Source organism: Littorina saxatilis, linkage group LG1, assembly GCF_037325665.1.
Source record: "Littorina saxatilis isolate snail1 linkage group LG1, US_GU_Lsax_2.0, whole genome shotgun sequence".
NCBI lineage: Eukaryota > Metazoa > Mollusca > Gastropoda > Littorinimorpha > Littorinidae > Littorina > Littorina saxatilis.
In genome coordinates, this window is record NC_090245.1 from 19,024,257 (window position 1) to 19,042,638 (window position 18,382).

General features: G+C 40.8%; 1 protein-coding gene and 2 long non-coding RNA genes across 3 annotated transcripts in view; 2 read left to right on the top strand and 1 right to left on the bottom strand.

Annotated features, from left to right (window-relative positions):
- The window catches only part of LOC138963963 (uncharacterized), a 3,137-nt gene extending 3,059 nt beyond the window's left edge, over nucleotides 1–78 (bottom strand). The window contains exon 1 of the long non-coding RNA XR_011454972.1: nucleotides 1–78. This exon is cut by the window's left edge and continues 107 nt beyond it. This is a non-coding gene — a long non-coding RNA (uncharacterized lncRNA).
- Nucleotides 79–1,234: 1,156 nt separating this feature from the next.
- LOC138967439 (toll-like receptor Tollo) lies at nucleotides 1,235–6,214 on the top strand. The gene is made up of 6 exons (XM_070340023.1): nucleotides 1,235–1,447; nucleotides 1,761–2,171; nucleotides 2,602–3,243; nucleotides 4,487–4,791; nucleotides 5,309–5,488; nucleotides 5,919–6,214. Exons 1-6 carry the CDS (start codon nucleotides 1,235–1,237, stop codon nucleotides 6,142–6,144), a joined length of 1,977 nt encoding a protein of 658 aa, XP_070196124.1. The 3' UTR covers nucleotides 6,145–6,214.
- Nucleotides 6,215–8,730: 2,516 nt separating this feature from the next.
- LOC138963970 (uncharacterized) lies at nucleotides 8,731–17,482 on the top strand. The gene is made up of 3 exons (XR_011454977.1): nucleotides 8,731–8,882; nucleotides 10,961–11,069; nucleotides 17,082–17,482. It is a non-coding gene; the product is annotated as an uncharacterized lncRNA (long non-coding RNA).
- The last annotated feature ends 900 nt before the right edge of the window (nucleotides 17,483–18,382 follow it).

Consider the following 18,382-nt stretch of genomic DNA (forward strand, 5'->3'; position numbering starts at 1 on the left):
GCATACAAGATCGCCGATAACGCCTCATACCGTAAAATTAAAACCGTGGTAGTGTGCTAGTGTAGTAGGGGAAGGGCCACGAATATGGAACACTTTTTGTTTCATGCTGATACCAAGATTTTATCTCGCAAAGAAGTTTTCGTTTGTGCTTTGTTAGCGCTCTCTGCTCAGTTAACCGTTAGAAGTAATAATAATGAATTTACTTTGTTAGATTTTTAGCAAAGAATAAAAGAAAACAATGGCAGCTGGTCCATAATTATTAGGATTCCATGGGCGATTGATGTGAACCAGTGAAGAGGTCATCATGAAAAAGTGTACAACGCCTAATATAACTCAAATTCACACGAAACACACACACACACACACACACACACTCACACACACACACACACACACACACACACACACGCACACACACACACACAAACACACACACACACACACACACACACAAACACACACACACACACAAACACACAGATACACACACACACACTAACACACACACACTAACATACACACACACACAAACACACACTAACTCTCTCACACACACACACACACACACACACACACGTACGTACTCGCACATTCTTGACGAACAAAAGGCACACTTTTGTGGACACACAAACACCCCCTCACTCCAACGCATTGTCACGCACGAACCCACACACTTTAAAAGTAGAAACGAATTCTGAAACAGGCAATATGTCAAACACAAGATATCGAAAACGACACACGTACGCATAATGCGCACGTACCCACATACTCACGCATAATATCCACACACTTGCGAAGTAGAAAGGACATTGTTGACTAAAACTTGCCGTGCATTAAATAAGTCACCCAAAAATGACCACGGCGTGAACTTTTAAGGAACATTTTCCTTGAAGTTACTTCCTCAAAAAAACTGTAAAAAGTCCCATGTCACTGGTTTCATTGTGTAACTTAAGGCTACCAAGCTGACGACTTACCATAATGATACGTGATGAAATATCAAACTTATTGAGTGAAAAAGTCACTTAGGGCTCTCAAGCAGACGATATAAACTCATTAAATGATGAGAAAATACGCCTTATAACAGGATATAAGGAATTGAAGGACACATACATATGCTGCATAGTATTCCTGTTTCTGAATTTAGAAATAAGCGATGGATGTGTCATTAGTCAGTGTACTGATTTTTCTTCTCCAAGGTTGTTTATCTGTGTCTATGCCGGTGTTTGCAAACACAATGACAACGTCCTTTTTACATCCAAATTCTACAACTGTCCTTAATCTGTGGACTTGCTTACCTTCAAAGTGGAATAAAATCTGTGACGTAGACTATGACGTCGACGCTGACGTCAACGCCACTCTCAACTGCCACGTGACCCCAGGAGCTCTATGGCGATTGGCGGATCTGAGGCTAGCTCTTGGAAACTTGGTGCAGTCTACTGGACTGGAGGTGAGAATCGATAGACTGTCCTGCTATGGTAGTCACCGAGGTTCTGTTGACCGGAATATTGCCCCAATGCAAAGGTGCTTCCTTTCGCCCTTATTTCATTCAAATGGTCACAGGAGTAAGTGAGATGATCTTTCTATGTGATCATAAATCTGTCAGCTGTTGAAAGAGCCGTATTCGTTCGTTTCAGTATAAGCCTTCTTGCGATATAAAAGGTTAATTTCTGCAAAGCCAGATGATGATTTTTCAACCAAAAGGACATATTTTATGTTGCATCATATTCAGGTGGTTATCGTCCTTAATGTTTTTTGCTCAGGTGGCTGTGAACCTTCAGTGTGACACGGAAGGAAAGGTCAGCCTGCCCTGGCCCTACAGAGCCCCTGGACTGGTCAAGCTGAAAGTAGCCAGCTGTCAACTCCTGGACAAGTACGCCGACTTCAACACCACTGCGGAACAGATCGAAGACTCACTGCGAGTACTGGACATGCGTGACAGCATTTGGTTCAACGATCCCAAAGAGTTTGACCGAGTGATTGACAATTCAGAAAGCGTCACACTGCGCTATCAATGCGGGCAGGTCGACACCCTTGCGGTCTATCGCTACCACAACATCACAGATGTTACGCTGGGCGGAGACTCGGCCACTTCGGATCCAAGCGAAGACGCCAGGAAAAGTAGTATTGAGATCAAGGAAATGCCGTCGGGCTGTCGACACAAACGTCTTGAGGTAAGCCGCACACGCAGAGATATTTTGTCGCGGACAAACATACTCAGACAGATAGATAAACAGACACACACACAAATCTATTCACACACATGTATACACACACACACACACACACACACACACACACACACACACACACTTACACACACACACTTACACACACACACACACACACACTTACACACATACACAGACACACTTACACACACACACACAGAGACACTTACACACACACACACACACACACTTAAACACACACACACACACATACACACACGCGCGCGCGCGGAAAAATAGATTTGCAGATGATTGGATCGGGTTTAGATCGGAATAGACAATGACTATCCACACATTTTTTGAGGATTAAATGTCTTTATCTCTTGGTTTGTACACATATTTTACAGGATTCTTTTTTTTTAACGTTTTCCAGATACAGGATGAAAGCGCGTCTGTTCCTTTAGCCAGAAACCATTTCCAGAATATGGTAGACGGGAACACGTTTCCTGCGCTGAGAGTCCTCAACTACAGCTACACAGGCTTAGGGGAAGTTTCGAAGGAACTAAGAGAGTGGAGAGTCTTCTTTGACCAATCCCCGATGGAACTGATGGACCTCTCTCACAACGGAATCAAGGAGGTCGGGAACATCCAAGACTACGGTAACCCCACAGAGAATCTCACGACAACGCTCAACCTCCAGTTCAATCGCATCGCCAAGATCTCCTTCCAGATGTTTGAAGCCTGGTCTTGGGTACGGGACTTCGTGGTGGACATTCGCAACAACCCCATCGACTGCAGCTGTGACATGCTGGATCTCAAGGACCTGGTGACTCAGCTTCAGGACGACTCCAAGTGGGCGGAGCAACCCATGCAGACCTACAGACATCACCTGTCAGTCATGAGGTGCGCCACGCCCCCAAAGCTTTCTGGGCGTGTCATTGACTCGCTGAGTGCTGAGGACTTGAGCTGCCTTGTGGAGAAAAGTGGACCCTACGTGCAGATAACAGTCGTGCAGGTTCTTGTGTTGCTTGGACTGCTGATAATGTTATTTCTGGCCGTCAAATATCGCAAAGAGGTGAGTGATAAGAGGTTTGGAACCGAACCAAAGTCAATGGCACAGACTACCATTGCTTACCCAGATAGACCTTGTGCTGTTTTAATTAATAAGAAATTAATTATTCTTGGACGGGCGCTGTGGCGGGGTGGTAAGACGTCGGCCTCTTAATCGGAAGGTCGAGTGTTCGAATCCCGGCCGCCGCCGCCTGGTGGGTTTAGTGTGGAGATTTGTCCGATCTCCCAGGTCAACTTATGTGCAGACCTGCTAGTGGCTTATCCTCCTTCGTGTGTACACGCAAGCACAAGACCAAGTGCGCACGGAAAAGATCCTGTAATCCATGTCAGAGTTCGGTGGGTTATAGAAACACAAAAATACCTAGCATGCTTCCTCTGAAAGCGGCGTATGGCTGCCTAAAGGGTGGGGTAAAAACGGTCATTCATGAAAAATTCCACTTGTGCAAAAACACGACTGTACGTGGGAGATTCAGCCCACGAACGCAGAAGAAGAAGAAGAAGAATTACTCTTGCACTAAGTAGTATCTGGAATTTGTCTGCGTTGTTTGTTTCTTAAGTTTTGATCACAGATTGGATAATGGAGTGGAAAGTCGTTCGGTTAATAATAAAAGTCACCCTTAATTTGCGCTTTCTCGTCAGATTTAGGTGATTTAGAGTGAAACATCAGAACATATAAACATGTTCACACACAAAAATAAAGCATACACACTCACACACATAACTGAAATAAACGAATACAAAACTATGGTAGAGAAACATGATGATGGAAGGATACTGATTTATCTAATGATTTTGTGCACGTTAAAAGCCAAAGAGATATTCTAAATAAATATTAAAAACAAGAAATTCCTCCGATAGGAAAAACACCCCCTATAAAGGGAAATAACCTTCTCAGTTGGTGGCAGTGAGAATGGTTATTTCCCTTTGACCAACGGGGGTGTGCCTCTATAAGTCGTTGTATAATTTTAATCCACCAATAACTCCCTAACCGTGTGTTTGACTGGTCCCAATTTTTGTAAGGACCGTCTCAGGAATGTATAGAACCTGTTCACCAAGTTTGGTGACGATCGGTCCGTTCATTCTTGAGATCTATATGCGAACACAAACAAACACACAAACAAACACATCGAGTGAAACCTATACACACCCCTATACCGGGGGTGTAAAAATACATACATGTGCACAATGACGTAAACCGCGTGCGTGCGTGCGTGTGTATGTTTCTGCTATTGTTTCTTTCCAATCAGATTCGCATGCTCCTGTTTACACGAGTCCACGTCCTTCTGCCATGTGGAGCACGAAAACCTCTCAAGGGTTTCTCGGAGAAGGTCTTCGACGCCTTCGTGGCCTACGCCCACCAGGACAGCGACTGGGTTCTGGGCTCCCTGCTCAAGAGACTGGAGGAACCCAGCAACGCGCGGGGCTGCGGGCCCGTCAAGCTGTGCATCCACCAGCGAGACTTCGTCGTGGGCAAACCCATCATCGACAACATCATCGACAGCATCGCCGCCAGCAGGCACACCATCATCGTCCTGTCCAAGAGCTTCGTCAAGTAAGTGGATAATTATGCTTTTCTTTGTAATTGACTTAAGACTCTGGCTTCAAGATTGTATTGTCCTTAAAAAACCTCAGGATTTGTTTGAACAAAATGTTAAGAGTGGAAACAAAAGTTGAGTCTCAATTCAAGCAGAAATAAAAGTACAGTCACTTTACAGGAGCACGTTCATGTCCAGTCACAAGCTGCAAGTGTTTCGAAGATTTGCATGAAGACTGCATCTGGCTAAATTGTCAATCGTACGTTTTGATATAAAGGAAAGGGAGAGAGGGAGAGGGGGGGGGGGGCAATACTTGTTCAAACATTGGGAGCACGTGATCACTTTGTTTTAAACTCTGTTATCTTTTTTTGGTTCGTCGTTTTGTTTGTTGTTTGTTTCTTTGTTTTCTCTTTACGACTGATCAAATTGTGTGTTTCTTTAAACATTATTAAGTATATCTGAGCATAAAGCCCTATCCCTTACTTCCCCATGGCCTTCACATCACGCGATCTTCCTCTCTCTGCTTTCTTGCAGGAGCAGCTGGGCGATGGAGGAACTGCAGCAGGCGTACCGCCAATCGTTGGAAGAGCGGAGACGTCACCTGCTGGTGGTGCGACTGGAAGAAGTGCCAGAGTCCGAGATGGCGCCCGTGCTGCGTCGCTGTTGTAAAACCTTCACCCACATTCAGGCATCGGACCCTCTCTTCTGGGACAGGTGGGTCCTTCTCTTTGTGTCTGTCTCTGTCACTCTGTCTCTATCACTCTGTCTCTATGTGCGTCGCTGCTGTTAAACCTTCATCTACATTCAGGCCTCGGACCCTTTTTTTCGGGGACAGGTGGGTCCTTCTCTCTGCCTCTGTCGCTGTCACTCTGTCTCTATCACTCTGTCTCTATGTGCGTCGCTGCTGTAAAACCTTCACCTATACATTCAGGCCTCGGACCATCTTTTCTGGGACAAGTGGGTCCTTCTCTGTCTCTGTCTGTTCCTCTGTCTCTGTCTCTCTGTCATTCTCTCTGTCACTCTGTCTCTTTGCCTCTGTTACTGTGTCTAAGTTCGTCTCATTTTTACCTAACATAATTACCCGCAGGACAGATTTCTCCAACCTTTCTATGTGAATCAAATTAATCTTCCCATGTCCTCACAGATTGCAATACTCTCTGCAAACTGCGGACGAGGAGAAAAACCGTGTCGCCGCTGTGGACGAATTCCACAACGTGGCTTACAGTGTCAACGAAGATCGAGAGGACGCTCTGGCTCAACACACCTTGGAGCTGGAGACCTTTACGAGTGATAGCAACCAGAAGCCTGACTCCAACGCAACGGTGCTGTTTTCTGAGACCATGCGCGCGGTGTCGTTGGACCGCACGTGAAACACCCCAGGGTTTGACTTAGTGTATGAGCGGGAAGAGCTTCCAATGGGTGCAGGGGCAATATATACACTTTACTGTTGAAATATATACAATTTGTAAGGGGTTATTTTAAGTCTTTCCTTGAGAGAGGTAACTTTCCCGGTAGGGGTCGCTTCCGGAACCCCGGACGACCGCCCCCACCCACCCACCCCCTATCTCAGATCCAGCCCTGTAAACAGACACACCAAGAGTGACACTGGCGATGAAAGGACACACTTTTGACCAGCCGATTCTGAGTCGCCTCTATCACTCCTACGGTGGCACTTGTTAGGAAAGGACAACCAGTAATACTCGTATCTTAAAGGTCCTTGTCTACATTTTTATACCGAAATAGCCAATTGACCATTAAAATGCAGAGTCTATTATCTACAAATATCAACAATACACCCCCTTTCGATCAGGAAAGACGAAGCCAGCGTAGCCGTTTGAAAATTCATTGTAGTATTCCAGCGTAGTACTCATAGTAGGATATCCTTATTTGGAAAATGCCAAGCGCAAAACTCCTCTCAAATCCCGTGCATTTCGTGCGTTTAAAAAAAAGCGTGGACAGCGCTCCAGTGTCAAACTGTTGCTGCACTTTTTTGGGCGTGGCTATAAGCATAGTGACATGAATTTGATTGGTCAGTATTTTTAGGCAAAGCACATGTTCTCAGCTAACAGAAAACAAAATATTGGAAGCGTGAGTCACGCTACCCAAAAATAAAATCTTGTTTTACATATATTTTTTTTTCAATAACTTTTTTCCCCATGGTTCATTCATCATCTGACATAACTTTTTAGCGAAATCTAACCATAAGATTATTGAAAAAAAGCACAAATGTAGACGACCACCTTTAAAGGGTGCTGTTTTCTGATGCGGCCTTTTTCCTTGTCTGAATAAGCTGTTTGAGACTATCAAAAGAGATGAACATTGTTGTGTTTAAAGTTGTACTCACAAATTCAATTTAAACCCGCAAAACGGAATGTGTTAGTTCCAACCCGGATAAGTTACTGCGTTTGTTATGAAATGTTCTCGAGTATTTTTCCAAATGTAGATATGTCTGGTGACAAACTTGAAAATGTGTACTTTTTTAAGAATACGTCTCGCCGCAAATCATAAGTTGTATATAATGTCTCTTAAAAATCAATAATTATGAAAGCTTGTAGCTAGCTAGCCGATGGTTTCTTAATGTTAAGGGCGTGTTGTGCTATTGGATAATGGAATAAAACAATGTTAAAACCAACGACTATTGGAAATGGAGAGAGTGTGATATGTAAGTTAACTATCTGACTCTCACATAGCGTGAAACAAAGGTTTTCCACGAGGAAGCATTTAAGTATGTTTTTGTAGTTGAACATGTACATGTAGACTCGTGTATCCGTCGATTTTTTGAAGATAATGTTTGCTTTTTTTCAACTGTTTTATGATATATATGACTGTATAGATACCGGCACGGTTGGCCTAATGGTAAGGCGTCCGCCCCGTGATCGGGAGGTCGTGGGTTCGAATCCCGGCCGGGTCATACCTAAGACTTTAAAATTGGCAATCTAGTGGCTGCTCCGCCTGGCGTCTGGCATTATGGGGTTAGTGCAAGGACTGGTTGGTCCGGTGTCAGAATAATGTGACTGGGTGAGACATGAAGCCTGTGCTGCGACTTCTGTCTTGTGTGTGGCGCACGTTATATGTCAAAGCAGCACCGCCTGATATGGCCCTTCGTTGTCGGCTGGGCGTTAAGCAAACAAACAAACAAAAGACTGTATAGATTTTGAGATACAGGTTTTCATAGCTGGATTAGCCTCATATGTTTTGCGGGGTAATTTTTGTTTACTACATCGGCTAAGAGTAAGATGTTTTAAGACATATTTCAGGACGAGTAAAGTGAAAATAGTTTAAGATCTGTACATATATAACTGTATTTGATCCTTTCGAATGTACCGATGAGCAGTGAAAGCGAGCAAGTCTTCTGAAATTAAACAAGGAAGACATTTATAAGATGAAGCCAGAAATTATTAGAAAATTAAAAAGCAATCCAATGCATTTTTCGGAAAAGCAAAAACAATAAACTCATTTAGACGTAAACAATACACAAAAGAATCTGAAAGCAACTGTTGAGGTTCTCGAGAGGGATGAGACACTTCGATGAAACAATAAGTCTCTTTTCTTGTTTAAGTTAGGCAGTTTTAAGTTTACATAACAATTAATATATTTCCTTGTTTCAAACGGCGTTCACGATTTGGTGCATACACGTGTGCAAACAAGCTCACACAAACAAACACGCGCACACACACACACACACACACACACACACACACACACACACACACACACACTCACACACACACATACACACACACACACACACAAACACACACACACACACACACATGCACACACACACACACGCACGCACGCACACACACACGCACACACACACATACACACACACACATGCACACAGACACACACAGACACACACAGACACACACACACACACACACACACACACACACACACACACACACACACACACAGAACAAAAATAAGACACTGAATAGAATTCTTTGTAATCAGAATGGACTAATGTATTTCTGAAGAAAGAGATTACATTGCCGAAAGAACATGTGTCGCCATCCGGCTGCAGTTATTTCTGAATAGCCTGCGAGAAAGGAACAAAAACGGATTCGCCTTGCATTCAGTTTAGGAGTTTCCAAGAGAATTGGTACGTATGAGAAAGATATGTTTTTATTATAATTCTAATTGATCAAATTGTAGCATTTTAACTGATGATTGATTGATTGGTTGAATGAATGTGTGTTTGATTGATTGATTGATTGAATGATTGATTGAATGATTGATTGATTGATTGATTGATTGATTGCGTTGGTAAGTGTGAGAGTGAATTATGGAGTCATCGAGTGAGCCATATTGTATTTATTATTATTTCAAGGTGAAAGAGTGAAAGAGACAAAAACTAAACAAGTCGCGTAAGGCGAAAATACAATATTTAGTCAAGTAGCTGTCGAACTCACAGAATGAAACCGAACGCAATGCCATTTTTCAGCAAGACCGTATACTCGTAGCATCGTCAGTCCACCGCTCATGGCAAAGGCAGTGAAATTGACAAGAAGAGCGGGGTAGTAGTTGCGCTAAGAAGGATAGCATGTGTTTCTGTACCTCTCTTTGTTTTAACTTTCTGAGCGTGTTTTTAATCCAAACATATCATATCTATATGTTTTTGGAATCAGGAACCGACAAGGAATAAGATGAAAGTGTTTTTAAATTGATTTGGACAATTTAATTTTGATAATAATTTTTATATATTTAATTTTCAGAGCTTGTTTTTAATCCGAATATAACATATTTATATGTTTTTGGAATCAGCAAATGATGGAGAATAAGATAAACGTAAATTTGGATCGTTTTATACATTTTTATTTTTTTTTACAATTTTCAGATTTTTAATGACCAAAGTCATTAATTAATTTTTAAGCCACCAAGCTGAAATGCAATACCGAAGTCCGGGCTTCGTCGGAGATTACTTGACCAAAATTTCAACCAATTTGGTTGAAAAATGAGGGCGTGACAGTGCCGCCTCAACTTTCACGAAAAGCCGGATATGACGTCATCAAAGACATTTATCAAAAAAATGAAAAAAAACGTTCGGGGATTTCATACCCAGGAACTCTCATGTCAAATTTCATAAAGATCGGTCCAGTAGTTTAGTCTGAATCGCTCTACACACACACACAGACACACAGACACACAGACACACGCACATACACCACGACCCTCGTTTCGATTCCCCCTCGATGTTAAAATATTTAGTCAAAACTTGACTAAATATAAACAAGTCGCGTAAGGCGAAAATACAATATTTAGTCAAGTAGCTGTCGAACTCACAGAATGAAACTGAACGCAACGCAACGCAGCAAGACCGTATACTCGTAGCATCGTCACTCCACCGCCCGTGGCAAAGGCAGTGCCCGTGGAATTGACAAGAAGAGCGGGATATTCGTTGCGCTGAGAAGGATAGCACGCTTTTCTGTACCTCTCTTCGTTTTAACTTTCTGAGCGTGTTTTTAATCCAAACATATCATATCTATATGTTTTTGGAATCAGGAACCAACAAGGAATAAGATGAAAGTGTTTTTAAATTGATTTCGAAAAAAAAATTTGATAATAATTTTTATATATTTAATTTTCAGAGCTTGTTTTTAATCCGAATATAACATATTTATATGTTTTTGGAATCAGCAAATAATGGAGAATAAGATAAACGTAAATTTGGATCGTTTTATAAATTTTTATTTTTTTTTACAATTTTCAGATTGTTAATGACCAAAGTCATTGATTAATTTTTAAGCCACCAAGCTGAAATGCAATACCGAATTCCGGGCTTCGTCGAAGATTACTTGACCAAAATTTCAACCAATTTGGTTGAAAAATGAGGGCGTGACAGTGCCGCCTCAACTTTCACGAAAAGCCGGATATGACGTCATCAAAGACATTTATCAAAAAAATGAAAAAAACGTTCGGGGATTTAATACCCAGGAACTCTCATGTCAAATTTCATAAAGATCGGTCCAGTAGTTTAGTCTGAATCGCTCTACACACACACACAGACACACAGACACACAGACACACGCACATACACCACGACCCTCGTTTCGATTCCCCCTCGATGTTAAAATATTTAGTCAAAACTTGACTAAATATAAAAAGAGGCACTGGAGTAACTATCTTTGAATCATCTTTCTTTCTTCAGATTTATACAATAGTTTATTCTTTTCTTTTCAGAAGTTGTCCAAGATGAGAAGGAATACCAACCATGTCCTTATCTTTGCGGTTTGCTTCTTTCTGCTCATTGCCGATGTTCGTCCAAGCTCGCCGCCAGATTATAAAACTAGTTAGTAGTATGTCTGTATGGCTCTCTGTCTGCGTCTGTATGTCTTTCTCTGTCTCTCTGTCACTTTCTCTAGATCTGTCTGTCACTGTCTCTTTATCTGTCTGTCTGTCTCTGTCTGTCTGTCCGTCTGACTCTCTCTCTCTCGCTCTCTCTCTTTTTCTCTCTCGCTCTCTCTCTTTCTCTCTCTCTCTTCTTTCTCTCTCTCTCTCTCTCTCTCTTTCTCTCTCTCTCACTCGCTCTCTCTCTATCTCTCTCTCTCTCTCTCTCTCTCTCTCTCTCTCTCTCTCTCTCTCTCTCTCTCTCTCTCTCTCTCTCTCTAGAAGACTCAGGTCTTGGTTATTGTCTACAACTTCCACGGTTTTCCGCCGGGTAAATAAACAAACATTCAATGCAATAGGAAAACTGCTACATTTTTGCAAATTGCCGTCAATGGATTGCAGAGGATTTTGAAAGATTACAGACAATTGTACATGTACTTGCTGACACCTCAAAACCTGCTACAGACAATGATCTGACAAAAGTCTGGAAAATGACAAGCCTCATCTCACCTCCAGTTTCTGATAAAGAAGAAAACTTGTGCAACTCATACATTCTACTGGATAAAATCCTCAACCAAAACAACGAGGAAGAAATAATATCTTACCAAAATGCTCTCACTGACATCAACATCAACGACACTTCTGTTGAAGACACTTCTGGTAGTTGCAATGTAAACACATACAATGTGCCAGAAATAACAGCTATTGACAATGAATCTGCTTCTAATTGTAATGAGATCATTGACGACAGCAACAAAGAAACCAATACAAGTAAAACTCCTCTTGTTTCTGAAACCAGCATCTTCGTGCCTTCGAACGAAGAGCTTTATGATCTGGTGCTTCAGCTCCAAAGTGATTTGCTTGACTCACAAACGAGATCAGACAGAAAAGCAAAAGCCGAAAGGCAATACTACAGTACAGAAATAGAAGAATTAAAGGGAGAAAACATGAGAATAAAACAGGAACTAGAATCAATGAATAGAAAGAATCAAGCATTGCATAATAAAATTCTTGACTTAAAAAACCCTCAGCTTTCTGCTACCAAAAATACCAAAGTCAAGTCTTCTGTGACTGCTTCAAATAAGCAGCCTCCAACCCCCTCTCCCGTCTCATCGGAACATCTCCAGTCCCCTAGTTGCTCTTCTAACCTGTCAAACGAAAGTGCAGCTGTGATTTCTATGTCTGCATGTGATGAACAACAATCTGACGGTGAGTGGCCTGAGCTGTCATCAATAGATTCTGACACTTCCACCCTCATCATTGGTGACTCAGTTGTGTCAGGCCTCCATCAGGCAAAGATGAACATTGACAATGAAAGATCACAAGTATTGTCTCTTTCTGGCCTTGACAGAGAACAACTTATTGGGCTTCTAAAAGGAACAGCAATACATCCCAACGTCACCACAGTTGTCCTGCATGTAGGGATCAACGACTGCAAGCGTGGTGGCGTCCTTGGAAAAGGAGCATGGCGCTCGATCATTGCACACACTCGGCGCTGTTTTCCAAAAGCAAGATTAATCATGTCTTCAATATTGCCCCACCGAGATCAACATGAACATATCACAGCATGTATAAATGAATCAAACGACAACTTAATGCAGCTCTGTCATCAACAGCACATTGATCTTGTCAACAATGACGTCAGCTTTTTCACCATAAGAGGGGACATCAAAACAAGATGGATGAGGGATGCTCTACACCCCAACAACAGAGGGACAAGTGCCTTAGCTATCAACATCAAGCGTAGTTTCTCTGGCAACATCCCTGAAAACAAACATTCAACAACATCAAGACAATATCATAATGATGTTGGACGATCAGAAAAACGAGGAAACGATGATATATCATCATGGTGTGATAAGACCCAACCACGTCCTCAAAGGCAAGCGACTGCATCATTCGTTGGACGTCACTACGGACCCAAAACTTCAGGCCCGCCACAACACCAACAGCCTCCAGGTCAAGTTCCTCAACCTTTAATGGCATTGTCAACTGCTCCGGGAGTCAGCCAACAACCGGGTGTACATGTATTTGCTGAGCCCCACCCTCGGATCAGTGCAAGAAACCTGGATCAGCACCTCGGATGGCACTCACAGGAACAAAAACCTCCTCTCTTCCATTTCCCTAATATGCCACGTCAACAGCTGCCAGAATTGTATAGACCTGAACATATGTCTCTGCATCAACAGAGCATGAGATCAGAGGCTCTGAGTGCCCTCGACAAAAAGTTAATGTTTGATCTACTATCTAGAGCACTATCTTCCATTTAAACCCAGCGGTGTGCATCTGTGTCGCTTTTTGCAATATCAGTTATTGTGTTAGGATATAAACGGTTTCGTTTTAACCGAAGTCCTGAGTCTGAGTCAGCTGCCTCTTTTCAAATAACCTTGTAAGTTAATTGTGTTCATTCTGTATAAATATGCGTTCAAAAAGTGGATTAAACATTGGACACGTGAACGTATATCACTTGGGGAACAAGCTGCATGATGTCAGTTTACTTCTCAATACGTCACCATCGCTTCATCTACTTGGGTTAACAGAGACAAGACTGTCAAACCTAAAGCATAATGATGATTCTGTTGAGATTCAGAATTATTCTTTTATAAGACGTGATGCTGCTCATCCAAATCACACGGGAATCGGTGTGTATGTGCACAACGATTGTTTTCATGTTGTAAAACGCCGGCATGACCTTGAACCACAGAGTGTAGAGTGTATTTGGCTAGAAGTAAGGCCAAACAATTCATCTCCTATTCTAGTTGGATTCTTATACAGAAATCCCGCCTGCACGGATGAATGGTTTGATGACTTTATAGATATGATGGACAAAGTCAACGTGTGCAATTGTAATATGCTATTATTGGGAGACTTTAATATTAACATGTTAGTAAACCAGTCTCAATGGCTTGACAAAACTGAATCGCTAGGTATTACTCAACTTATAAAAGAGCCCACAAGAGTAACTAGCATGTCTTCAACTCTTCTGGATCATATATACACGAACAATGATAGCATGGTTCTAAATGCTTCAACATCTAATATTTGCATGAGTGACCATAAACCCATCACGTGCACTTGGTCGTGTAAACGACCAAAGGTAATGTCAAAAGGTCATACCTATATCACGTATAGATGTTTTAAAAAATTTGACAAGTCTGCGTTTTTACTTGACTTAAGTTTGGCAAATTTCCAATTGGTGTCAAATTGTTTTGATCCTGAAGAAGCTGCATTGTTATTTGTCAGAACATTATTATCTGTTGTTGACAGACATGCTCCAATCCGCAGGAAAAGAGTTAAATTTTCGACTGTACCGAACTGGATGACAGGTGAAATTAAAGATGCTATGTTAGTTCGAGATTTTCTAAAAAAAATTAAACAGTTTGAACTTTACAAAAAAATGCGAAACAAAATTTCTGAATTGGTGAAACTTGCAAAAAAGAAATATTTTCAAAATCTTATAATAGATAAAAATGACATATGTCAAATTTGGCGTGCAATGAATCAACTGACTAGTAAATCACGCAAAGCCCCATCCTGTATTAATCCTAATATAACTGCTGATGATTGTAATAGTTACTTTCTATCTATGACCGACAATGTTCTTGATTCCTCAGCCAGTTCTGATCAGATTGGCTATAAGGTGCCTGAAGTACTCAGTCAATTTTGTAATGAGAAACTTTTGCCATCTGACTCGTTTGATATACCTGTAATCACAGTCGTTGAAGTTGGTGCACTAATTTCTAAACTAAATAACAAAAAAACAATGGACACAAACAATCTTAATTCACAAATTGTAAAAATGTCACTTCCTTATATTGTAAACAGTTTAACCCATGTATACAATCTCTCTATCAGGAAGAATGTCTTCCCATCAGTGTTTAAAACGGCTAAAGTTATTCCAGTACCAAAGTCAAAAGACACCGATAGCCTTGACAACTACAGACCGATATCTATTCTCTCTATACTGTCTAAACCCCTGGAAAAGCATATACACACCCATCTCCTTAAATATGTTGAAGAAAACAATATTTTTCATCCTTATCAATCAGGTTTTCGTCCTAAACATTCATGTCATACTGCCCTTACCCGGCTCTGTGATACCTGGCTAAAAGCAATAAACAATCGTGAAATGGTTGGAGCGGTATTCCTTGATCTCAGGAAAGCATTTGACTTAGTTGATCACGCTATTTTGTTAGACAAATTACTTATTTACCTGCAAAATAGCTCATCTGTGTCCTTTTTTACATCATATCTGTCAGATAGGAAACAAGCAGTCTACCTAAACGGTTCATATTCATCACAAGGCACTGTAAAATGTGGAGTCCCACAAGGTTCTATCCTTGGTCCCTTACTGTTTGGACTATACATTAATGATTTACCATTACACCTCAAACAAGAAAATGCTGTACTTGATCTTTTTGCGGATGACTCAACACTTCACAGCAGTAATACAGATATAAATCTCATAAGAAAAGTACTCCAAGAAAGTATAGCAAATATTAATGATTGGTGTAATTGTAACAGAATGGCACTGCATCCTAAGAAAACAAAAAGCATGTTAATAACCACAAGACAAAAACACCAGCGACAGCCTCTGAGCCTTGATCTTATGCATGGTACAGTTAGCATTGCTCAAGTCCATCAACACCGTGTGCTTGGAGTTGTAATTGATGATGAACTTAACTGGCGCTCTCACATTGATACAGTTTATAAACGAGTTTCTAGGAACCTTTTCTTACTTAACAAGCTCTGGTGCGTTGTTTCTGTGGATGCCCTCAAAATGTTTTTCCACGCACACTGTCTCTCTCACATTTGCTATGCATCTACTGTCTGGTGCAATGCCAGTGATGTTCATATAAAGAAAATAAACACACTTCACAAGAGAGGTGTAAAGTTATTAAACCGAGATCCCAATATGACTACTCAAGAAAAATACACTCAACTGAACATTCTTCCGCTACATCAGCAGTTCTTTTTAAATGCTAGTGTTTTCATGTTTAAAATGTACAACCATGAAACACCTTCATACATCCAAGACCTGTTTGAGCGTCCTCCTGGTAGAGCGAGGCTTTTGAATTATACGCTACCGCTCCCACGCATTGATTTGTATAAATCTAGTTTATCCTACTGGGGATCGCTTGTGTGGAATATACTTCCAATGTACTGTAAAACATGTCAAACCCTTTCATCTTTTAAAAAAAATGTTCGAAAATATCTTTGTCAAAAATAATTCTCTCCCTACGCTTTAAAATCATAACTGTTACTGCATAACATCTTAATCATCATTTTAATAATCAATGAACCACGTTATTATAACTAGTGTTTTGTTACTTTTAACCTGATTACAAATTCTTAGTTAATTAGTTATTCGTTTGGCTGTTCAATACATGTTATATAAATATATAATTGTAATGTATAATGTCATGTATGTCTAAAAGGGACAGGTTGGAAGATTAGGCATTGCCTAAAACCTTTATCCCTTTGTATTAAAGTTTTGAATCTGAATCTGAATCTGAATCTCTCTCTCTCTCTGCACAGCAGGTGTTGCGAGCTCAGAAAGTTGCTTCAATTTACAATGTTTCTCCAAAGTCTTATGTTTAAAGACTTTGCAAAGCTGTGTCAGAGGATTGTCGAATATCTTAAACTAAAAGAGTGATCAGAATTTATATTTCATCGGTATAATTATATAAAAGGGACGTTCATCCTTTTGAAATAATCTGTTGTTTTGTCACTTAAACTGTATATCCTTTTGACTTTAATTAAACTGAACTGAAGTTGACTTAACGGAACTTAACTTCACTCTATGTAACTTGACTTCACTTCTTCACTTGACTTCAATTCATTTCATTTCACTTCCATTAAAATTATGTTCAAATTTCTTTGAAACTTATTCAATTCAATTTGATCGAATTTAATTTCTATTCATTACAGTTTAGTATTATTTATCTTAATTTCATTTTATTGTGTGTTTTAGCAGGCGAGCAAGGTTGGGTGGAAAAGATGAGAGCTGGAAGAAAGCAGCGAGCCGCTGTTCCTGGCACCACCACGCCTGGTTCGCGTGACCTGAAAAATATGCTGCTTCGTCAGAAATCTGCTCAACTGGACGAAACTCACAACTGGCCAGCGAAAAATCGGACCAAATGAAACCAACAGGGCCTAGGGTCCTTGAGTGTCATCGAGAGTCGTAATATTATTCTAAGCTGTTTCCTAAAAGGAAATGAAGCGATTATTTTTTTCCCTTATTTTACAGTTTTTTGTTTAGGCTACTTTTGTATTTATCAACATATGTTGAATGATATATAGGTAGCTTTATTACATTTCTTGGTTTATTTACTTTTTTATTACGTGAAAATAATGAATACATTTTGAGCACTGTTTCGGTTTAAAGTATTGTATGTGTGTGTGAGTGAGTGAGTGTGTGTGTGTGTGTGTGTGTGTGTGTGTGTGTGTGTGTGTGTGTGTCTGTGTGTCTGTCTGTGTGTCTGTCTGTGTGTGTGCGTCTGTGTGTGTGCGTCTGTGTGTGTGTGTGTGTGTGTGTGTGTGTCGTGTGTCGTGTGCCGTGTGTGTGTGTGTGTTTGTGTGTGTGTGTGTGTGTGTGTGTGTGTGTGTGTGTGTGTGTGTCGTGTGTGCGCTCGCTCGCGTATGCCGTATTCAAAGAGACAAACATCACTTTTTGAAATAAGTGAGTTAACTCAGCTTCAGTAAAACAGGCACACTTTATTCATGAAGAAAACATTTCAGCATATAGTCTTATGTCACGATACCCGCAAAACATATACCCATGATTTAAAACGACTATTACTGCTTTTAGTATGGCACACACACGAAACGTTATTCCAGTCGGAACTGTTCATTTTATGAAATAAGTGTATTAATAATCGTGTAACATTGACTTGCTAACTGTAATAAATGTAAACATTGAATAATATGGCACATAAACATGTACAGCCTGTCAAACAAAACAATATTGAGAGTTCGTGTTACTGTGCTAAAACCAAACAAAAGACAAAATAATGTGATACAGCAAATCAAAACCTAGCAACCGGCTGTGCCTGAAGTGTAAGCCCATGTTAATCCTGACAACAACAACAACAACAACAACAACAACAACAACAACAACAACAACGAGGTCGACAAAGACTACGACGGCGACGATTACGACGAGGAAGAGGACGACGACGTGATCTAGCCAAACCAGCTATGTTTTCTGCTCCCCCAGACATAGCTCTTTTGGCTAGCTATTTTAGTTTTCGTTCTCACCCGGGTCCGGAACAA